The sequence below is a fragment of the Balaenoptera borealis genome (assembly GCF_965194805.1).
Source record: "Balaenoptera borealis genome assembly, chromosome: 4".
NCBI classification, from domain to species: Eukaryota; Metazoa; Chordata; class Mammalia; order Artiodactyla; family Balaenopteridae; genus Balaenoptera; species Balaenoptera borealis.
Genome location: NC_138861.1, coordinates 43,667,430 through 43,692,240, shown reverse-complemented (window position 1 = coordinate 43,692,240; position 24,811 = coordinate 43,667,430). Strand labels below are relative to the sequence as shown.

Here is a 24,811-nt window from a genome sequence, read left to right as displayed (position 1 = left end):
TAAATTTATTTATTTATTTATTTATTTTTGGGTGTGTTGGGTCTTCGTTTCTGTGCGAGGGCTTTCTCTAGTTGCAGCGAGCGGGGGCCACTCTTCATCGCGGTGCACGGGCCTCTCACTGTTGTGGCCTCTCTTGTTGAAGAGCACAGGCTCCAGACGCGCAGGCTCAGTAGTTGTGGCTCACGGGCCTAGTTGCTCCGTGGCATGTGGGATCTTCCCAGACCAGGGCTCGAACCCGTGTCCCCTGCATTGGCAGGCAGATTCTCAACCACTGCGTCACCAGGGAAGCCCCCCGCTGATTTTTGTAACTAAGAAAGTGAAAAGTAATTACAAACATCGAACAGGGTATAGGAAATCTATTTTCACTCAGTGTGCATCCTGGAGAATCATCCTGCTTCCATCCTAAATATCATTCCAAACTCGGCATCATTCAGCAGACTTAATTATGGCCCAGGGCTGTGGTCATGACAGCGTTTCCCATTTCATGTATTGATTTATTCAGTTTCCATATAAGTAGCTACTTCAGCAGCACTTTGAAATAATTTTGTTTTCAAGATATTAATGGACATTCGTATATGAACCTACAGTTTACAGAATGCTCTATATCCATTACCTTTTGGCTCCTCCTAATCACTATAAGTAGTTGTGGTTTTTTAAAGGACTTTTAAAATAGTATCTGCAGCTGACATTTGCCTACAGATAAGTACTGAGGCAAGGGCTTACTTAATGAGGGGATTCCCAGGCAGTTCTCTGGGGATGTGCAGAAGATGCCATATTAGAATAGCCATAACTCCCCCCATTTTTGTCATTTTTGTGGAAATCTGTGAACAGCATTACCTTGAGTGTACTACACCCTGGAATACTCAAGTGGTTCTGAAAATGTACTAAGAAGAAGGTTATAAAATGGATCAGTGGGAAGAAGGAAGAGGTTTAATTTACATATATATATAATTTTTACATGTAATTTATATATATAATTTAAATATATATCACAATCAAAATTGCAAATAATAAAAGTATTCCTGTAAATTTTACAACCCAGAATGTATTCAGTACCAGAGAGAGAATGAGAGAGAGAGCAAGAGAGCAAAAGGTGGGACCTTAGAAATCTTGGCTTTCTAAGATTTCTAAATCTTGGAACTTCCTTCCCTTAGAGACATAAAAGGTGAGAACAGAAAATGTGAGGGCTAGAGGTAATCCTTCTCACAAAAATAAACATTCACACACACACACACACACACACACACTGTTAAAAACATCTAGAAAAGTTCATTTCTTTTTTTCCTCCAAAATGTAAATGGCAGACTTTTTTCATTTGACTGTATTTCAAGGGTAAGTTGACACTGGATGCCCCTCGTGGCGCAGGGGTTAAGAATCCGCCTGCCAATGCAGGGGACACGGGTTCCATTCCTGGTTGGGGAAGATCCCACATGCCTCGGAGCAACTAAGCCTGTGAGCCACAACTACTGAGCCCACGAGCCACAACTACTGAAGCCCGCACGCCTAGAGCCCGTGCTCCACAACAAAAGAAGCCACGGCAATGAGAAGCCCGTGCACCGCAACAAAGAGTAGCCCCCGCTCGCTGCAACTAGAGAAAAGCCTGTGCGCAGCAACGAAGACCCAATGCAGCCAAAAATAAATTAATTAATTTTAAAAAAAAGGGTAAGTTGACACCATCATCTGAGAAGTTACTCCAGCCAGAAACTGGGAGTCACCTTTAACGTCGCCTCCTCCCCACCCCCACCCATCCCAGCCAACCAGCCACTCAGGCTTTTCTGTTCGACTTGTGAAATACGTTTAAGGTCTGTCGACGTCTCTCCCTCCTCGTCCTAATCCAAGCCTCCACCACTTCTGACCCGGATTATCACGGAACCCGTCTCCCCGCTGACAGTCCCTCCGTCCACACTGCACACCAGGAGCCCCCAAACAGACCTGCCATTGCAGAGTGAGCGGCAGGAGGAAAAGCTTAGGACTTCAATTTATCTCATCCTTTAAAACGGCTATTCTGTAATTTATAATACACATAATGTGATGTGTATACAAACGTGCTTGTATTGGCATGCAGATTTTAAATGTTTTATTGATAGAGGTACACTACTTGAAAAGTTTGGTGGCCACTACTTTATACAGCAGTCAGAGTGATTTTTAAAAATACAGATCTGGTCATGTTAATTCTTTAGCTTAAACCATTCAATGGCTTCCCATCATCCACAGAGTCCAAAATCTGTGACAGTTCCTGCAAACCCTGAAGGACGTGTCTACGTCTCTGGTCGCCCTGCAACCTCCTCCCTTTCCCGGGCATGGGGCTCTGTCCCCCTGACGCTCTGCTCCACCTCTGAAGCCAGGTTTTTCCCCACAGGAAAACACACACGCCCTTCCCTCAGCCTCCACGAAGCTTTAGGTCTTGGGTTTAATGTTGTTTTCTTCCCTGACACACCCTGCCCTGCACACCATCTCTCTCCAATCCAAATGTCCCTGGGTTCAGATCTCTTAGCGCCCTGCATTTTCCACTACGGGACTTGGCAGAGCTGCTATTATACATGTATAGTTTTTTGTTCAATGGTTTCCACACTAGGCCATAATCTTCAGGAGAACCTGTTTGCCACTGTAACTCCCAGTACCTAATAAGCGCACAATAAATGTTTGTTGAACAAAGAATGAATTCAAGTACCAATTATCACCCACACAGTTACTTCCAAAAGTTAGGGAGCCTCAGGACTGTCAGAGAATCGCCTCAGGGAATCTCTGGCCTTTCTGGGGTTCACCTGCCCCGCTCCAGAACACCTGAAGACTGGGCCCTGATGAGCCATCTGTTTGTCTACGAGGACTTTTGAGAGGCCCCTGAACAATCCCTCCCCAGCACGGTCTGAAAAGCTTTATCACAGCACTTAGTGATGTGTAACCACCTCTTTCCGCTTCTGCTTCTGCACCAAGACTGATTGTCTTCAGGACTTGGAGCTTCTCATTCATTTTTGGGAGTATAAAGGAGGCATTTCACAAGTGGCTGGAGATTTCTGGTGTCCCAAGTTCTTTTGTAAAAAAAAAAAAAAAAATTTCAGCTTGTTTAATTTCCAGAATGCGCAGAAAGTTCAAACTATCCCTTAGAACGAGGCAAATGTACTGGGTGGGTATCTTTATTTTTTTAAAAATTTTATTGAAGTATAGTTGATGTACAATGTCGTATTAATTTCTGCTGTACAACAAAGTGACTCAGTTATACATATATATATTCTTTTTCATATTCTTTTCCATGATGGTTTATCACAGGATATTGAATATAGTTCCCTGTGCTATACAGTAGGACCTTGTTGTTTATTTATCCTGTATATAATAGTTTGCATCTGCTAATCCCACACTACCAATCCATCCCTTCCCCACCTCCCTCTGTTCTCTATGTCCATGAGGCTGTTTCTGTTTTGCAGATATGTTCATTTGTGTCATATTTTAGATTCCACATGTTAAGTGATATCATATGGTATTTGTCTTTCTCTGATTTACTTTGCTTAGTATGATAATCTCTAGGTCCATCCATGTTGCTGCAAATGGCATTATTTCATTCTTTTTTATGAATGAGTAATATTCCACCGTAAATATACCACATCGTCTTTATCCATTCATCTGTTGATGGACATTTAAGCTGTTTCCATGTCTTGGCTATTGTAAATAGTGCTGTTATGAACACAGGGGTGCATATATCTTTTCTTTTCTTTTTTTTTTAATTTTAAAATTTATATATTTATACATATGAACAAGACTTACCAAAACAGTAATCATATTTTTTTCTCTATAGAAGGATTACAGGTGATCTTTATTTCATTTTACGTTTGTCTATGTTTCCCAGCTTCTATGGAGGTGTATATTAATTTTATTTTTTTATTTTTTAAATTTTATTTTATTTTTTTATACAGCATGTTCTTATTAGTTATCCATTTTATACATATTAGTGTATACATGTCAATCCCAATCTCCCAATTCACACCACCACCATCACCTCCTGCCACTTTCCTCCCTTGGTGTCCATACATTTGTTCTCTACATCTGTGTCTCTATTTCTGCCCTGCAAACCGCTTCATCTGTACCATTTTTCTAGGTTCCACATATATGCATTAATATACGATATTTGTTTTTCTCTTTCTGACTTACTTCACTCTGTATGACAGTCTCTAGATCCATCCACATCTCTACAAATGACCCAATTTCGTTCCTTTTTATGGCTGAGTAATATTCCATTATATATGTACCACATCTTCGTCATCCATCATCTGTCGATGGGCATTTAGGTTGCTTCCATGATCTGGCTATTGTAAATAGTGCTGCAATGAACATTGGGGTACATGTGACTTTTTGAATTATGGTTTTCTCTGGGTATATACCCAGTAGTGGGATTGGTGGATCATACGGTAATTCTATTTTTAGTTTTTGAAGGAACCTCCATACTGTTCTCCATAGTGGCTGTATCAATTTACATTCCCACCAACAGTGCAAGAGGGTTCCCTTTTCTTCACACCTTCTCCAGCATTTGCTGTTTGTAGATTTTCTGATGATGCCCATTCTAACTGGTGTGAGGTGATACCTCATTGTAGTTTTGATTTGCATTTCTCTAATAATTAGTGATGTTGAGCAGCTTTTCATGTGCTTCTTGGCCATCTGTATGTCTTCTTTGGAGAAATGTCTATTTAGGTCTTCTGCCCATTTTTGGATTGGGTTGTTTGTTTTTTTAATATTGAGCTGCATGAGCTGTTTATATATTTTGGAGATTAATTCTTTGTCCGTTCATTTGTTTGCAAATATTTTCTCCCATTCTGAAGGTTGTCTTTTCGTCTTGTTTGAAGTTTCCTTTGGTTTGCAAAAGCTTTGAAGTTTCATTAGGTCCCATTTGTTTATTTTTGTTTTTATTTCCATTACTCTAGGAGGTGGATCAAAAAAGATCTTGCTGTGATTTATGTCAAAGAGTGTTCTTCCTATGTTTTCCTCTAAGAGTTTTATAGTGTCCGGTCTTATATTTAGGTCTCTAATCCATTTTTAGTTAATTTTTGTGTATGGTGTTAGGGAGTGTTCTAATTTCATTATTTTACATGTGGCTGTCCAGTTTTCCCAGCACCACTTATTGAAGAGACTGTCTTTTCTCCATTGCATATCCTTCCCTCTTCTGTCATACATTAGTTGACCATAGGTAAGTGGGTTTATCTCTGGGCTTTCTATCTTTTTCCATTGATCTATATTTCTGTGCCAGTACCATATTGTCTTGATTACTGTACCTTTGTAGTATAGTCTGAAGTCAGCTCCATTTTTTTCCAACTCTGTTTTTTTTCCTCAAGACTGCTTTGGCTATTCGGGGTCTTTTGTGTCTCCATACAAATTTTAAGATGATTTGTTCTAGTTCTGTGAAAAATGCCATTGGTAATTTGATAGGGATTGCATTGAATCTGTAGATTGCTTTGGGTAGTATAGTCATTTTCACAATATTGATTCTTCCAATCCAAGAACATGGTATTTCTCTCCATCTGTTGGTATCATCTTTAATTTCTTTCATCAGTGTCTTATAGTTTTCTGCATACCGGTCTTTTGTCTCCCTAGGCAGGTTTATTCCTAGGTATTTTATTCGTTTTGTTGTAATGGTAAATGGGAGTGTTTCCTTAATTTCTCTTTCAGATTTTTCATCATTAGTGCATAGGAATGTAAGAGATTTCTATGCATTAATTTTGTATCCTGCAACTTTACCAAATGCATTGATTAGCTCTAGTAGTTTTCTGGTGGCATCTTTAGGATTCTCTATGTATAGTATCATGTCATCTGCAAACAGTGACAGTTTTACTTCTTTTCCAATTTGTATTCCTTTTATTTCTTTTTCTTCTCTGATTGCCGTGGCTAGGACTTCCAAAACTATGTTGAATAATAGTGGCGAGAGTTGACATCCTCGTCTTGTTCCTGATCTTAGAGGAAATGCTTTCAGTTTTTCACCATTGAGAATGATGTTTGCTGTGGGTTTGTCGTATATGGCCTTTATTATGTTGAGGTAGGTTCCCTCTATGCCCACTTTCTGGAGAGTTTTTATCATAAATGGGTGTTGAATTTTGTCAAAAGCTTTTTCTGCATCTATTGAGATGATCATATGGTTTTTATTCTTCAATTTGTTCATATGGTGTATCACATTGATTGATTTGCATATATTGAAGAATCCTTGCATCCCTGGGATAAATTTCATTTGATCATGGTGTATGATCCTTTTAATGTGTTGTTGGATTCTGTTTGCTAGTATTTTGTTGAGGATTTTTGCATCTATATTCATCAGTGATATTGATCTGTAATTTTCTTTTTTTGTAGTATCTTTGTCTGGTTTTGGTATCAGGGTGATGGTGGCCTCATAGAATGAGTTCGGGAGTGTTCCTTCCTCTGCATTTTTGGGAAAAGTTTGAGAAGGTTGGGTGTTAGCTTTTCTTTAAATGTTTGATAGAATTCACCTGTGAAGACATCTGGTCCTGGACTTTTATTTGTTGGAAGATTTTTAATCACAGTTTCAATTTCATTACTTGTGATTGGTCTGTTTTTCTTTTCTTTTCTTCCTGGTTCAGTCTTGGAAGGTTATACCTTTCTAAGAATTTGTCCATTTCTTCCAGGTTGTCCATTTTATTGGCATAGAGTTGCTTATAGTAGTCTCTTAGGATGCTTTGTATTACTGCGGTGTCTGTTGTAACTTCTCCTTTTTCATTTCTACTTTTATTGATTTGAGTCCTCTCCCTCTTTTTCTTGATGAGTCTGTCTAATTGTTTATCAATTTTGTTCATCTTCTTAAAGATCCAGGTTTTAGTTTTATTGATCTTTGTTATTGTTTTCTTTGTTTCTATTTCATTTATTTCTGCTCTGATCTTTATGATTTCTTTCCTTCTGCTAACTTTGGGTTTTGTTTTTTCTTCTTTCTCTAGTTCCTTTAGGTGCAAGGTTAGATTGTTTGAGATTTTTCTTGTTTCTTGAGGTAGGCTTGTATTGCTATAAACTTCCCTCTTAGAACTGCTTTTGCTGTATTGCATAGGTTTTGGATCCTTGTGTTTTCATTGTAAATTGTCTCTAGGTATTTTTTGATTTCCTCTGATTTCTTCAGTGATCTCTTGGTTATTTAGTAACGTATTGTTTAGCCTCTGTGTGTTTGTGTTTTTTACATTTTTTTCCCTGTAATTGATTTCTAATCTCATAGTGTTGTGGTCAGAAAAGATGCTTGATATGATTTCAATTTTCTTAAATTTACTGAGGCTTGATTTGTGACCCAAGATGTGATCTATCCTGGAGAATGTTCTGTGTGCATTTGAGAAGAAAGTGTAATCTGCTGTTTTTGGATGGAATGTCCTATAAATATAAATTAAATCTATCTCATCTATTGTATCATTTAAAGCTTGTGTTTCCTTATTAATTTTCTGTTTGGATGATCTGTCCATTGGTGTAAGTGAGGTGTTAATGTCCCCCACTATTATTGTGTTACCATCAATTTCCTCTTTTATAGCTGTTAACAGTTGCCTTATGTATTGAGGTGCTCCTATGTTGGGTGCATATATATTTGTAATTGTTATATCTTCTTCTTGGATTGATCCCTTGATCATTATGTAGTGTCCTTCTTGCCTCTTGTAACATTCTTTGTTTTTTTTTTTTTTTTAGAGAAATTCATGTTCTTTTATTTATTTATTTATTTATTTATTTATTTATCTATTTATGACTGTGTTGAGTCTTCGTTTCTGTGCGAGGGCTTTCTCTAGTTGCGGCAAGTGGGGACCACTCTTCATCGTGGTGTGCAGGCCTCTCACCATCGCAGCCTCTCTTGTTGCGGAGCACAGGCTCCAGACGCGCAGGCTCAGTAATTGTGGCTCACGGGCCCAGTTGCTCCGTGGCATGTGGGATCTTCCCAGACCAGGGCTCGAACCCATGTCCCCTGCATTGGCAGGCAGATTCTCAACCACTGTGCCACCAGGGAAGCCCAACATTCTTTATTTTAAAGTCTGTTTTATCTGATATGAGTATTGCTACTCCAGCTTTCTTTTGATTTCCATCTGCATGGAATATCTTTTTCCATCCCCTCATTTGCAGTCTGTATGTTTCCCTAGGTCTGAAGTGGGTCTCTTGTGGACAGCAGATGTATGAATCTTGTTTTTGTATCCATTCAGCGAGTCTGTGTCCTTTGGTTGGAGCATTTAATCCATTCACGTTTAAGGTAATTATAGACATGCATGTTCCTATTACCATTTTCTTAATTGTTATGGGTTTGTTTTTGTAGGTCTTTTCTTCTCTTGTGTTTCCCACTTGGAGAAGTACCTTTAGCATTTGTTGTAGAGCTGGTTTGGTGGTGCTGAATTCTCTTAGCTTCTGCTTGTCTGTAAAGCTTTTGATTTCCCTGTCGAATTTGAATGAGATCCTTGCTGGGTAGAGTAATCTTGGTTATAGGTTCTTCCCTTTCATCACTTTAAATATATCATGCCGCTCCCTTCTCGCTTGTAGAGTTTCTGCTGAGAAATCAGCTGTTAACCTTGTGGGTGTTCCCTTTTATGTTATTTGTCACTTTTCCCTCTTTGGTTTCAATAATTTTTCTTTGTCTTTAGTTTTTGTCAATCTGATTACTATGTGTCTCGGCATGTTTCTCCTTGGGTGTGTCCTGTATGGGACTCTCTGTGCTTCCTGGACTTGGGTGGTTATTTCCTTTCCCATGTTAGGGAAGTTTTCGACTATAATCTCTTCAAAGATTTTCTCGGGTCCTTTCTCTCTCTCTCCTCCTTCTGGGACCCCCTATAATGTGAATGTTGCTGCATTTAATGTTGTCCCAGAGGTCTCTTAGGCTGTCTTCATTTCTTTCATTCTTTTTTCTTTATTCTGTTCTGCAGCAGTGAATTCCACCATTCTGTTTTCCAGGTCACTTATCTGTTCTTCTGCCTCAATTATTCTGCTATTGATTCTTTCTAGTGTATTTTTCATTTCCGTTATTTTATTGTTCATCTCTGTTTGTTTGTTCTTTAATTCTTCTAGGTGTTTGTTCTTTAATTCTTCTAGGTCTTTGTTAAACATTTCTTGCATCTTCTCGATCTTTGCCTCCATTCTTTTTCTGAGGTCCTGGATCATCTTTACTATCATTATTCTGAATTCTTTTTCTGGAAGGTTGTCTATCTCCACTTCATTTAGTTGTTTTTCTGGGGTTTTATCTTATTTCTTCATCTGGTACAAAGTCCTCTGCCTTTTCATTTTGTCTGTCTTTCTGTGAATGTGGTTTTCCTTCTACAGGCTGCAGAATTGTAGTTCTTCTTGCTTCTGCTGTCTGCCCTCTGGTGGATGAGGCTATCTAAGAGGCTTGTGCAAGTTTCCTGATGGGAGCGACTGGTGGTGGGTAGAGCTGGGTGTTGCTCTGGTGGGCAGAGCTCAGTAAAACTTTAATCCATTTGTCTGCTGATGGGTGGGGCTGGTTTTCCTCCCTGTTGGTTGTTTGGCCTGAGGCGACCCAACACTGGCACCTGCCCAGCTCTTTGGTGGGGCTAATGGCGGACTCTGGGAGGGCTCACGCCAAGGAGTACTTCCCAGAATTTCTGCTGCCAGGGTCCTTGTCCTCACAGTGAGCCACAGTCACCCCCCGCCTCTGCAGGAGACCCTCCAACACTAGCAGGTAGGTCTGGTTCAGTCTCCTATGGGGTCCCTGCTCCTTTCCCTGGGTCCCAATGTGCACACTACTTTGCGTGTGCCCTCCAAGAGTGGAGTCTGTTTCCCCCAGTCCTGTCAAAGTCCTGCAATCAAATCCCGCTAGCCTTCAAAGTCTGATTCTCTAGGAATTCCTCCTCCCGTTGCTGGACCCCCAGGTTGGGAAGCCTGACATGAGGCTCAGAACCTTCACTCCAGTGGGTGGACTTCTGTGGTATGTGTTCTCCAGTTTGTGAGTCACCCATCCAGCAGTTATGGGATTTGATTTTATTGTGACTGCGCCCCTCCTACCGTCTCACTGTGGCTTCTCTTTTGTCTTTGGATGTGGGGTATCTTCTTTGGTGCGTTCCAGTGTCTTCCTGTCAATGTTTGTTCAGCAGTTAGTTGTGATTCCGATGCTCTCGCAAGAGGGAGTGAGTGCACATCCTTCTACTCCACCATCTTGAACCAGTCTCTCTTTTCGAATTATAGTTTTATCTGGGTGTATGCTCAGGAGTAGGATTGCTGGATCATACAGCAACTCTATTTTTAATTTTTTGAGGAGCCTTCGTACTGTTTTCAGTAATTGCACCAGTTTCCATTCTGTGTGGGGTAACTTTATAAGGCTTATTTTGGTATATTAAATGCTTATATCCTACCCTTCTTGAGAACTTGCCTTGTCGAGGGGATGGAACAAGAGAATTAACTGTCTGCCTGGTTCTGCTTTTTTCTTCTCCCTCTTAGAGAAACTAACTTAAAAGAGAGGGTGACTCAGGGACTGAGCGTAAACCTGGAATAAACAGCAGAGAGTATGTGGATGCTGCTTTTGCCCACATCCACAAGGACGTAAGAAAGAGAAGCAAAAGGAAAGAAAAGACATTCTTGATGCTCCTTGTGGTAATTACACAACATGGAAACATCAGAGAGTTAGAAAAATGCTTTCTTGGGACTTAGGATGAATTTAAAACAGAACAAGTCATTGTTTTTGTGTTAGGACACCAATCTCATACAGATCACCTATATTCATATCTAACAGCTTCATCCGAAACACAGTGTAGTTGATTCATGTAGTATCTTCCAGATTCTACACACAGGAGATCCTTAATCTTAGCCCCTGAGCTGTTTAACTTTTAAACTTGGATCCTAATAAGGGTTCGACTTGCTTGCTTCAGTACCAAGAACTGCAGTGGAACAGCTGCCATACAAGGGCAGGAAGGCTTCTAGGAGGGGTGGGGGAGGGGCGCCACTTCAGCACAGTGTTATGTAACCACAAGGGGGGCACTGCAAAGGGAAAAGCTCCCTCTGCCTTGCTTCAAAGTATTGAATTCTAAAAATGTCTCAGAGACACCTAACAAGCACATTTGAGTTGCTGGGGTTTGAAGCTCAAATATAATTAGTCCCAGAAAATCAATTCAATCTGATGGGCTTATACGGCTGCTATTTTCAATAACTTTAGATACCTGGTGTCCCCAAGAAACAGTTGTAAAAATGTATGTACAGTATGTTTCAGCAGGAGAAATGTCAATTCCTTTTTCATTGACAATGAGTTATGCATGTTGATCTACCAACAGTCCCCAAACAAGTTGCATTCCAATAGGTCCTTTCTAAGTCAGTCGTTAGGCTGGAACATAGTTTCCCATGGAAACAATTTTAGATGTGGTGGTTCAGATGGCCAGATATGGCCAAAGAAATCCATTAACCTAATTTTACTAAAGACCCCGACCACCATGGATGACAAAGCTTTTCTGTAAGAAAATGTTTCCTAACCTCTGAGCTGGCCTTCCTGTAACTCATCTTCCCCTGTCCTGGCAGGAGTGGAGGAGGCCCTGAGTGCAGAGGCTGACTGGGGGTGAGGGTGATGCAGGGAAGTGTAGGCTACTCCACAGCAAGACCAAGGGCTCCAAGGTGAGAGTGAGGTCTGGGGGCGCCCAGGCCCTGGAAGGCAGTGCACCTGTGCAAGTAACCGCCATCACTGTATTTGCAGTATTCTATTTTCTCCTGACAAGAACTTCCTAAATGTTCAGAATGACATGACTATCTTCTGTTGAGCCTATACTCTGTGCTAGAGCACAGTGTTAATTGCTGTATCTACATCATTTCACTTAATTCTCCAAACAAACTCCAGATCTTTGAGGCCAGTTGTTTTATCTAGATTCAAGAAACAGGGCAGGGGGGAGGAGGGGCAATATAGGGGTCTGGGAGTGGGAGGTACAAACTATTGGGGGTGAGACAGACTCAAGTCTATTGTACAACACAGGGAATAAAGCCAATACTTTGTAATAACTGTAAATGGCATGTATAAAAATTGTATAAAAATTAAAAAAAAAAAGAAAAGAAAAAAGAAACAGGGCAGGAAGGCGTAGGGATGTTAAGTAACTTGCCTAAATTCACAGTGAGAGCCAGCACTTGAACTCAAGCTTGTTTGATCCAGATCCATACTGTTCTCCAGGGACTTAGGAAACACTTCCAACAGTCTATTGTTTATTTTCATTCAATGGTTTTCATTAAGACAAAATTATCCCCCTCAGCGAATGGATTGGATTAATTGATTCAAGAAATATTAAGTGCTTTATTTATATGTGGATGATGCAAGGAGGTATAAGCTGGGAATCTAGTGGATACAAAACATCCAAACACAAACATTATTTAGGTAACATTACAAATGACCAGTGCCACATGGGTGGACATACCTTAACTTGTTATATAGAGCGATGGTTGAAGGGAGGTAACTGTGAGCTGGCGTTAATAGAGAAGGCCTCATGAAGGATGCTGGACTTGAGCTGCTCCTTGAAGAAATAGGGTTTAGATAGAGGACATGCCTGATGAAGGGCTCAGATGAGCAAAACTTGCATGCTAATGATTCTTCGATTAAGAGATGAGACTAGCTTAATTTGTATCATGTTGCAGAGAAGTGTAAAATAAGATTGAAAAGTTGAGGTCAGATGGTGCAGAGACCTCTAGGATTTCTTTGTTGTAATTCAAATTTTTGAACAAGCAATATACAGTTAAAAATAAAATTTATAAAAATGAACAGAGGAAAAATCCCTCCCTTTCACATAGGTAACCATTATTAAGTTTCCTGTGCATCCTTTCAGGTTTGTTTGTGTGTGTGTAGATACAAGCAATTATATGTGTTATTTTCCCCCTTTATTAAAAGGTAGCAATATGGTCTGTAGAAATTTTGGTAGCAATAATTTACTTTTGTATATATTTTTCTTACTATTTAAAATGATTATGTTTAATTATTAAAATATAATAGTGTTTCCCACTGTGGATTTATTAAACAGATATCAATAACTGGGAGCCAGAATAGGAACAGTCATTTCCAGAGGTGGACCCACCCATGGTCAATTTTATATCTATGGAAATACATCCTAGGAAGTGTGGGTGTAGGTTGGTGAGGCAGTGCCCCTCTTCCACATCACCCTAACACCTGTACACACCTCACCTTGGCTTTCTTTAGTTTTATAATTCCCTGCTTGTGTGTCTGCCTCATTCACTTAATTGGAATCCTTTGAGGCAAGGACTATAGAACTCATTTATCTTCGTATCATCAACATCTAATATAATGCCTGGCAAATATGAGATTATTAAATGAATGTTCAAATGATTTCATAAATGGAGAAAAAGTGACTGTGAGTAACCTTCAAAAATGACTTAATTTATCTGAACCCTAGGATATTAGAATATAAGGAGAAGAAATGGTATTTTATCCTATCTGGTAATGTGGTCTGATGCAACACTGTGGAGGCGTGTTAAGAAAGATCAGGCAGTAGAGAGGAAGAGTGAAGATACTGGGGGAGGGAAAGAGGAGAAAAAATGAAGCAAAGCAAATTCTTGGAGCAACCAGCAGGGAGATGGCGCTCGGCAACAGTGGAGATGTTAGTCTAAGCAGAAGTATGGGTGTGAAAATAATTGGAGGTAGGGGGTTAGGGAGTTGAGATTATGCTTGAAGAGCTCATATTAAAAAAAAAAATTTTTTTTTTTTAAATAAATAGAGAAAACTGAGGAAAGTAGAGTTGAATAGAGAGGCCTGGGTAGCAAATGTTTGAAATCGTTTTAGGGACTGAGAGGAAAAGCTGATTGAAAGTAACAGCTGCTTTATAGCCTTTCTGGAATAAGGCCAGTTATAGCTTTAAGTAAAAGCGTTGATAAGAAATGCTGAGAGTCTATTTGAGGCAGGAGATTATGAAGTTGCAATTCTTTTGTGCCAAATAATATGTGAGGTGCCCTGGCCCTACAGAGATGAAAAATCAACATGCCCTCAAGTAGCTTTTCTCTAGTAGGGAGAAGAGAATCTTCAAAATATATTTGGTTCCAACACTACCACCTTACTCTTTAAATGGTTTTATTATAACATAGTTAATATTGCCATATAATATGGCTGTCACTGCTTCTAAATATTGTCTATATATGAGAAAATTTAAGCAACCTCTTAGATACTTTCAGTTATGGTTACACAAAATAATTTTCATATCCAGGTACTTTTATCCCTCAAGCTGTGCTATGTCAAATGTTGACAACATGCTAAAAAAGAAGTTATCTTTCTAGATGCATTAAGGAAATTGTTGTCATTAAAAGTATATTTTTATCTGTTAAAAACAAACAAACAGGCCATTTCAGTCCCTGTAAATACAAACTGATTTTATTAGGGTCCTTAAAGGCAAAATATTTGTTCCAGTTGACCTCAGAATCAAACCAAATCTGCTCGGATGGAAACTTGCTAATAAGCAAGTTAAACTCAGTCAGGTGTGGGTCCCTAGAGCTCACATAACACAGGAAACACATGTAAGCAAGAAGTACGTTTACTTAAACATGGTAACAACCACAACTGGACAGAAAAAAATTACACATCTGTTCAATTTAAATGTGTAAAAAGTTCCCATAGTTACTTTTCAAAATGTTATGAGAAACATGATGCCTTCCAAGTTCTGGCTTGCAAAATAACTTGCCCTTTCTGCATCAAATCCAGTCTCCAAACTGGTAAGGTACATTGTAGAGAGGTTTTTAGAAAGCATTTGGGATTTCACTTCTAAAAGCTAACCTGAAGACACCTGAGCATTAATTACAAATTTTCTTTTTCATTAATAAATTTCAGCTAAAAGGCAGTAATTTTTGCAAATCTGTTTTTGATAAAAGGTTCCCAGCTAATTTTTTTACAAATCTTTTTATAATTCATTTCTGAAAACCCATGGAATCCATTTCTGAAAACCCATGGAAAAAGCAATTTAAAAAGTCCTCAAAGCTATTACCATTCCACTTCTTTTCTATAAAATCCAGCTCTATCTCATATTTCTTATATTCTTTTTAGAGGATCAGTTCTTCATGAATAGGGTCTCTTTTCTTTTTCCTTTTGTCAAGGAATTCATCTTCGAAACTCCCATAAATGTGCAAACAGATATTTGGAAATGTTCTTTAGAGGCCAGGTAGTCCCAGTGTTATCAATACATAAATTGTTTCAGAGCAAATGAAAGAAAACTTGCAAATCTTTTTTTTTTTTAAATTTACTCTTTTATTTTTAAGAAAAGTTTCACATGCACACAGTTTCAAGAATCAAATCATTGTACAAGACTTGTATGAAAAAATAGCAATTGCACACACTGCCCCATTCCAACCCCATTTCTCACCACGCAGAGGAAACACATTCAACTTTTAGAAGATTGTTCTAGATGTTTTCCTCCCTATCTCTAAGTAACATGCTGATCCTGCTACTTCTTTTTATTTATTTATTTATTTTAACATCTTTATTGGAGTATAATTGCTTTACAATGGTGTGTTAGTTTCTGCTTTATAACAAAGTACATCAGTTATATATATATATACATATATCCCCATATCTCTTCCCTCTTGCATCTCCCTCCCTCCCACCCTCCCTATCCCACCTCTCTAGGTGGTCACAAAGCACAGAGCTGATCTCCCTGTGCTAGGTAGCTGCTTCCCACTAGCTAACTATTTTACGTTTGGTAGTGTATATATGTCCATGCCACTCTCTCACTTTGTCACAGCTTACCCTTCCCCCTCCCCATATCCTCAAGTCCATTCTCTAGTAGGTCTGGGTCTTTATACCCGTCTTACCACTAGGTTCTTCATGACCTTTTTTTTTTTTTAAGCAGTTATAAAGCAGAAACTAACATACCATTGTAAAGCAATTATACTCCAATAAAGATGTTTCAAAAAAAAAAAAAAAGCAGTTATAACATTGATACCTAAATCTGAAGAGATAGCACATAAAGAAAAAATTAGAGACCAGTATCATTTATGAATATTGATGCAAAAATTCTAAATAAACTATTAAAAATCTCTAATATCACATTAAGGAAATAATTCACCATGACCAAGTAGGTTTTATGCCAGGAATATATGGATAGTTGAGTGTTAGGAAATATATTAATATCATTCAACTTATTAATAGATTTTAAAAGAAGGATCATATGCTTATCTCCATAGACGGAGAAAACTCTGACAAATTCAACAAGCATTCCTTATACAAATCCTTGAGAAAATAGGACTAGATTAATACTTCCTTAACATTATCAATTATATATTATAAAAGGCCAGCATTTTACTTAATGCAGAATTACAAAGGCATTCCTACTAAGGTCAGAAACAAGACAGATGTTCTCTATCTCCACTACAGTTTTATGAGTGGTATTAGCCAATGCAATTAGATAAAACAATTAGAAACATTAAGAATTAGAAAAGAAGAATTAAAACTATGTCTATTCATAGAGAATGGATTTGAGGGCACGGGGAGGGGGAAGGGTAAGCTGGGACAAAGTGAGAGAGTGGCATGGACATATATACACTACCAAATGTAAAATAGAGAGTAGTGGGAAGCAGCTACCTAGCACAGGGAGATCAGCTCTGTGCTTTGTGACCACCTAGAGGGGTGGGATAGGGAGGGTGGGAGGGAGATGCAAGAGGGAGGAGATATGGGGATATATGTATATGTATAGCTGATTCACTTTGTTATAAAGCAGAAACTAACACACCATTGTAAAGCAATTATACTCAAAGATATTAAAAAAAATTAAATTAAATTAAAAAAATGGAGACAGTTGATAATATCACAAAGCAAAAAAAAAAGTTTAAAAAAACCTAGTGACTTCAGTCTCTTAATGGTTTTTAATTTTGTTTCTTATCTCAGAAGTCTCTTTCAAGAATTATCTATTGGTTAGAGAAGATTTGAAGTTCAGTAATCCCCTTATTTTCCCTTCAGCTTTTAGTTCTGTTACATTTACAGTTAAATTTGGTATTTTTATTTTGGAATAGAAAATAAAGTGTTAATTTTCAAAGATTAAAAAAAAAACTATGTCTATTGAAGATGATATGATCTTGGAAAACCTCAAAGAATTAATTATAAAACAAACTCAAACAAAAAAGAATTTAGCAAGATAGCAGGATATAAAGTTAATATGCAAAACCCAGTAGCCTTCAGATACATAAATAATGGCCAGTTAGAAAATAAGATGGAAGAGAAAACTCCATTTAAAATGGCAACAAAAAAAGATAAAATACTTAAGAAACACTTAAGAAATATAAAAATTTTATATGAAGAAAAATTTATAGTTTTCTGGAAAACTTAGAGTTTGCTGGAAAAACACAAGAGTATGTTTGAGCAAATGGAAAGACATCCCTTGTTCTTGAATAGAATGTTTCATCATCAAGATATCAGGTCTATATTAATTTAAAATTTTAATACAATCTCAATAAAAAAAGTAGCACCTGGATTTTTTTTCTGGAATTTGAAAACTTGAAACTAAAGTGTGATCTCAAGTCAGTTGTCAACTTGGAGCAAAACTGTGACTTAAGGAAGAAAGCTGTATTTGGCATTCCTCTCAGAAATGAACTCGCAACCACTGAGCCAGTCCTCTTTACCTCTAGCAGATTTGCTGCCATGTGGGTTGCTAAATCAGCCAGTGTCCAAAAGAAGCTGGAAATCTCAATTTGCATGTGACCTTTTACACGTGAATATGTTGACAACTAATTTAAATTAAAAATAAAATACAGGTTAGGCAAAATAAAATATACCTCGCAGGTCATATCTAGACCACAGGAGGTCAGTTTTTGATCTTCTGAAAGTTGGCAAGCTTTGTCTGTAAAGGGTCAGATGGTAAATATTTCAGGCTTTGTAGGCTACATAGAGCCTCTGTTGCATACTCCTTTTCTTACATCATTAAAAAAGTGTATAAAAGGCATTCTTAGCTCAAAGGCTGTAAAAAAAAACAGGCCTTGGATTTGGCGCTCGGGGTGGTAGTTTGCCATTCTTGGTTAATAGAAATCATTAGCCTTGAGATTCAATGAATACTTTCAAAGATAGCCATATTACCTGAACTCTCTCACAAATAATTTTTAAAAAGTCAAGCTGGGATAAACATAATATAAATTCACTGCAGTGGCCATCTCATAATGCAGTGCATTTCCCTCCCGATATTCAGGAAGCACATCCTGAAAGGGAGTTTATGTATAATTTTAAGACACCTTCCCCCCATTTGTCACATCGTAACTGCTCTTACAAATGATGCCATATTAGCTGGAAAATGCTTCCTATTTTACTCCAATCATGTTCTCAAAAAAACCCCCAAAAACCCCAGTATTATCGGGTTTACAATTTAGATCTTTCTGCTCAGGAATTATTAGGGTGGTTCTTGCTTCTTGGCTGTCAGCTGTACACATTTCCTTTTCTAATCCCTTAGAATCATGTTTGATAAAGTTTAGGATAATAGCACCTATTTCTGAGACAGGCCAAGAACTTTATAATCCTATTAGACTAATGATGCGGCAAACATCAGAGGAAAAGTCCTATCCAATTCATCCTTATGGATTGCTTTGGTCCTGGCCCAACCTCAGAAGTGACATTTCAGTGATCTGACCTGGCCCTGAACAATTGTGAAACTTACTAGGAAACTGTAAAATCTTTTTTAGAATCCTTTAAAAATAAGACAGGTAGTGAGATTTTAAAAATAACTACATGTGAAGAAGATTGATAAGATGGAAATCGGCTCACAAATACCTTTTAAACTTCACAATTCATTGAAACGATACTGGGAGTATCAATTATAACAATATTTACTGAATCAAATTTGATCCTGGATCACTAGTAATTTGACTCTAGGTCTACCTAAGTTGTCCTCAGTCTTCAGATCAATTACAAAACCAACCCAGGACTAAGGATTACCTAGAGTTTGGCTGGACCAATGCCCCTGGGCTTCTTAATCAGTATCTCTAATTACAGGGAAGAGCAAGCTCAAAAGCAGCTCTTCAAGATGAAGAACAGTGGATGTGCTGGAACAGGCAAGCCAACTTAGTAGTGAGCCAGCTGTTAACATCACTAAGATTAAATCACATAAACTATGATGAACTATATTACATTAAAAACAATGGTACTAAAACTAAAAGCTCGTCACGCCCTGATTATTTTACACTTTACCATTATCTGTGCTCTTGAGGTTCACATCTATTGTATACGCATGGTAGAAATACTATACAACAGTGTACCACTGAGCATCCTTCCCCAACCCTGCACTGTCATCATGCTGGTAATCTGAAGTTGGCTATGCTGGGAGCATTTATCCCACACAAATAGGCAAATACTATAAACCAGGCCCCACTCCACTTTCCAAAGGGTCAGTTTAGTTAAACATCCACCAGCACATTTCTGGCTTAGGAGGATACCACAACCTCTGGCTAGCTCATGCACAGACTCCATCTCAATCATTCTCGTGCTAGACCCATAAAATATTCAAAAAAATTTTTTGAAGTTGTCTAAATATTTATGAAATGGAATCTTTTAGGGATCATTAAAAATGGATTTCTTTTTGAACATACATACCTCTCTGAACAAGGTAGCATCTTTTAATTTTTAAAATAAAAACAATTTTTTTTGGCCACACTGAGCAGCTTGTGGCATCTTTTTTTTTTAATTAATTAATTTTATTTGTTCATTATTTTTTGGCTGCGTTGGGTTTTCGTTGCTGCGCGTGGGCTTTCTCTAGTTGAGGCGAGCAGGGGCTACTCTTCATTGCGGTGTGCGGGCTTCTCACTGCGGTGGCTTCCCTTGTTGCGGAGCACAGGCTCTAGGCGCACAGGCTTCAGTAGTTCTGGCATGCAGGCTCAGTAGTTGTGGCTCGTGGGCTCTAGAGTGCAGGCTCAGCAGTTGTGACGCACGGGCTTAGTTGCCCAGCGGCATGTGGGATCTTCCCGGACCAGGGCTCAAACCCGTGTCCCCTGCATTGGCAGGTGGATTCTTAACCACTGCGCCACCAGGGAAACCCCAGCTTGTAGGATCTTAGTTCCTTGACCAGGGATCAAACCTGGGCCCCTGGCAGTGAGAGCGCGGAATCCTAACCACTGGACCGCCAGGGAATTCCCAGAAGCACCTTTTCTAATAAATAGCAAACTGGGTCTGAGAAATTGTGGAATTCCCATTAGTGTATTAGGGAAAGGCTTATGATGGGTTATTTTTATTTTTTGTCCTTTGTCTCTTACGTCAAATACTTTCTCCTGTGAGAAGAGCTATTGCCCGAAGGCAACATAAACTGGCCTTGAGAACAAACAAAGTTGGACCAATAAGCTCCCACCCACATCCAGAAAGTGATTAAGCAGGTCTGGGGCGACTCCATGCAATACAAAGACCAGATTCACTAACAAACGGCATGAATACCATCTGGGTCATTTCAGACATACGGAGTACCTCGTTCAAGTTACTCAAAAGAATATCAAAATTGTACAGTGTGAAAAAAAATTAAGGCATGTGTGTAACGGACATTACATACATTAGTTTTTTTTTTTTTTTAAGGCATTTCTTTTTTTTTTTTTAATTAATTTTATTTATTTATTTTTGGCTGTGTTGGGTCTTCGTTGCTGTTGCAGGCTTTCCCTAGTTGTGGTGAGCAGGGGCTACTCTTCCTTGTGGTGCACAGGCTTCTCATTGTGGTGGCTTCTCTTGTTGCGGAGCACAAGCTCCAGACGCACAGGCTCAGTAGCTGTGGCTCATGGGCCTAATTGCTCCGCGGCGTGTGGGATCTTCCCAGACCAGGGCTCGAACCTGTGTCCCCTGCATTGGCAGGCAGACTCTCAACCACTGCGCCACCAGGGAAGCCCCAAAATCCCTGAACTCTTGCTGGTTATGTGTGCTATACTAACACCACTATATCATCTTATTAAAAAAGTGCATAAATCAGGACAAAGGGCCACGTGCTTGTTCTTTACAGTAGAAAGGCATCAAACATTCAAAAGAAAGTTTTCATGTCTGAGGAATTACTACCTAACTCTAAATTTGAGGAACACCAACTTTCTGTATTTTTTCCTGTGGGAAATTTGCAAACATGATGCTATACACTGAAAATCAATCACTCACGTTTTCCACTAAATACTGAGAAATAGTAAAGCAGCCATTAGAGTTTTTAAGGTTATTTCCAAGCATGTATGTATGGGTGTATAGGTATAATACAGCCTTCAAAAGTACCCTTAGTTCTTAATATTTAATATTTGAGAGAAACTAAAAAATGTTATCATGTCATGATGGCTTTGATCTATAAAAAATTATTGGTAAAACTAACAGGTGGACGACTTTACTTGCATTCTCCTACTCTAATGAGCACTGAGGGAACATGGCTATTATTCTGCTTTCGACTGATGAAAAAGAGTGCAAAACATCTATACTTTATACTTTATTTAAAATTAATAAAACGATAAACACAGTTATAGGTAAATGACAATTCAGTACATTTAGCTGGATAATATAAAAATTTACATATTCACAAGCACATAGCTCCTTCACTGACACCGAACATTTTAGTCTATGTAGTCAAAGTCTTCCGGAATTCCAAAATTTTTATCAATTTTATTTTCTTCGAACCCAAATTTTCTTTTGGCCCAAGATTTTATTGCAAATATGTTATCTATAAAGAAAATTGAGAAATATTTTTGAGAATTGAAAACACAATCACAAAACATTTCAAATATAATTACATTCAGTTTTTTTTTTCTTCTGTTACTTTTACAAGTATCAAAATAAGGAGTTTTCTGTATTTTCAAGAGTAGCAGCAATTAACTTCAGAAGAAAGAAAAGATTTAATGATTATTTTGAATAAACAGATTTCATATTAAAAAATTCAGTAAATTAGTTGCCACTAAAGAATACCTGACTTAAAGAATAATCCAAAGCCAGGGAGAGGTTAATGGTGCCTCTTCCACATTTCCACAGCAGAGGCAGGATTCTGTTACCTCAGGAATTAGAGTTGCTCCTGTTCCCAAATGGAACCCCTTTCCCTCCCCCACAGAGAGAATGGCTTCCAGACAATCAGGCCAGGGAGAAGGGATGAGGAGGACGTAAGGGATTCTCTTAAGACTAAAAGAGGAACAGATATATCCTTAATGTCTTCTAGGGAATTTAAATGCAGTTTACCACTGAAAAAAGTGTTACATCTATATAAAGGGATTTATCCCAAGAAAATAAATTGTGTACAAAGATTTGTGAGCAAATCTTCATCCCAGTGTAACAAAAGAAAAAAATAAAAGCGATCTAAATATCTAATCAGGTAGAAGGCTGTCAATGCCTAGGCAGTGAAGGATGCAAGGCAGAAGCAACGTGCTCACAGTGGCTGCGCCGAGGGAATGGGAATGACGACGAGGTTCCTGTTTTTAATTTTACACATTCTCTTTAATGTACATATACCATCTTTATAATGAATATGTATTATAAATACAGAAAAATAATGGTATACAGTTTTCTGGTTCAGAGTATTCTATAAAACATCAAGCACTGTGTTAGTTGTGATAATGAAATGAAGGGTTAAAGTAGGTTCTTCTGGAGTGTTATTGGCCGAATTATCACCTCCTCCCAATTCACATGTTGTAGTCCTAAACCCCACTACCTCAGAATATGACTGCATTTGGAAATTGGGTCTTTAAAGAGGTGATTAAGTTAAAATGAGCCCACTGGGGTGGGCCCTAATCCAATCTAACTGGTGTCCTTACAAGAAAAGTAAATGTGGACACACTGAGACACCAGGGCCAGACATTGGAAAGACTCTGTCAGGACACAAGGAGAAGGTGGCCATCTACAAGCCAAGGAGAGAGAGGCCTCAGAAAAAACCAAGCCTGCCTACACCTTGAGTTTGGACTTCCATCCTCCAGAACCGTGAGAAAATCAATTTCTTTATTTACGCCACCTGGTCTGAAGTATATTGTTATGGTACCGTTAGGAAATTAATATATGAAGTTCGATCACTCTTAAAAATATTGTTTTAGGAAGTTTAATTCCAAGTATCAAATATTGATAACTAAATGTTTGGAACGAAGTTCACTGTTGAGGTGAATACTACTATATCAAATAGAATAATGTTAACAAAATATCCTCATTTCTTTAAATAAAGCGTTATAGAATATGAACAGATATTAAAATAAATCTTTATGTAATGATCTAAACCAAATCTCTACTTTTCATAAGAACCTAAGAGAGAATACTAATAGCATGAGGTACTCTAGAATAATCTGTTTAATTTGATTAGTGTCTGCACAACCTGTGCAATCTTGACAGTCACAACCAAATACTTATAGAGGGCCCATTGCTACATAAGACAGCTATTAAGTGTATTACAGGTATTCCAGAACATAAAGAGCCTATGCCTTCAAACTGACACAAGAGTAGAGAGAGAAAAATCAATTTATCACTAAACAATTCCAAAGTGATATGTATGTTAGAGAGAAAAGATCAAGTGTTATGTGTACAGCTTGCAGAATAGGCTCCAAGAATACAGAAAGATTTCCAGAAAACAAGAGGACAGATGCAATGCTGTAGGAGCCTTGGAGGAATGTACTTCAACCCGGGATCAGGAGAGAAGAAAACAAGGCACCATAGTAAGACTAGAGCCTCTGCAGGAAGGAGTTCCTGGTTCATGTGAGGGCAAGAAACCATTTTATTATAAACCTTCAAAGATTAAGAACAAACAAAAGAATAAACAAATAAAAAGCCTCTCTATACAATGCTTAATGGACCAATTCAAAAAGACTCTGATTAAATATGTCCTTGGGCCACTGGATGTCTGCCTTCAAGACAAAGTTACCCACAATCTTGATAGTTCATCCCTGTCAATTAATTTTTCTATTATGTGGAAATGTTTATAAATGGATAAAAAAAATACTTTTTTTTTTTTTAAGAAACAACCTTAAGACTGGTAGAATTCATATTAATTTATATGGTGGCAAACCCAAGATATATACAGGAGTAGGATGGGCAATATCACATGCATGAGTCTACGTTAGGACCTCACAACATCTTTCCCCCCTCACTCATTAAGATGCCTCTCATACAAAGTCATAAAAACTCCACTATCTTAGTTATTAGGCAAGGTTTTATATAATTTGATAAATCACTTTTAAAGTTACTTAATGTCGCAAAACATTTAGATGCTATATTTCTAGTTATATTTATACCCTGAGGTGACTTCTCATTCTATAAAATTGAAATACTGAATTACTGAACAGTAAATATGCTCAATTTAAAATACATTTTAGGGAACTTTTCAGTGTAAAGAAACCAAATCTTAACTAATAATTACATAACGATCTTTAGTTATAAGTATTATTGATGTTTTCTTTTTGTTTGTTTTGAAAACAGGAAGGTTTTCTGAGGTGTAATTCGTTTTAACTCCATGAGTTTTTCATAACAGTTTTATGTTGGAAGGAGCAAGCTGTAAACTCAAATGGAAATATGGTTCTTAACAGCTGTTTCTACTGTTCTGAAAATATCATCCTTCCTATATGATTTTAAAAGTTTCAGGTTCTTTCTCAGCTAATAACACAAGGGAAAAAAAAGTTGTTCACATTTTTTTAATTATAATTTTTGAAGTTCATGATCAACTGGAAAACATGAAAGGATTTTTTTAAGAGACAGGGAAAAGGGGAGTATTTGTTTATCAATGTGTCTAATGGCGTGCTAAACGGCTTACAAACTTTTAATCCTCCCAAAATGTGAGGTAGATATTATCCACATTGAACAGATGAAGAAGCAGGCTCAGAAAGGTTCAATAAATCACATAGCAAATAAGGAGAACAACCTGGATTCCTTTCAAAGTCAAGTTCCTCCCCCTATATACACAGGCTGCCTATGCCTACTGTTTGCTGAGCTGCTTTGTTAATTAGGGGAAATCGCTTTGTGACTCCT

General features: G+C 38.0%; 1 protein-coding gene across 9 annotated transcripts in view; it reads right to left on the bottom strand.

Moving 5' to 3' along the window:
- Positions 1-21,301: 21,301 nt before the first annotated feature.
- The window catches only part of TRIM2 (tripartite motif containing 2), a 193,769-nt gene continuing 190,259 nt past the window's right edge, over positions 21,302-24,811 (bottom strand). For all 9 annotated transcript variants that reach the window (XM_082391519.1, XM_082391520.1, XM_082391510.1 and 6 more), the window contains one exon: positions 21,302-21,545. In XM_082391519.1, coding sequence (XP_082247645.1) covers positions 21,439-21,545 — 107 coding nt within the window. In that variant the 3' untranslated portion in view covers positions 21,302-21,438. The remainder of the gene's footprint in view (positions 21,546-24,811) is intronic.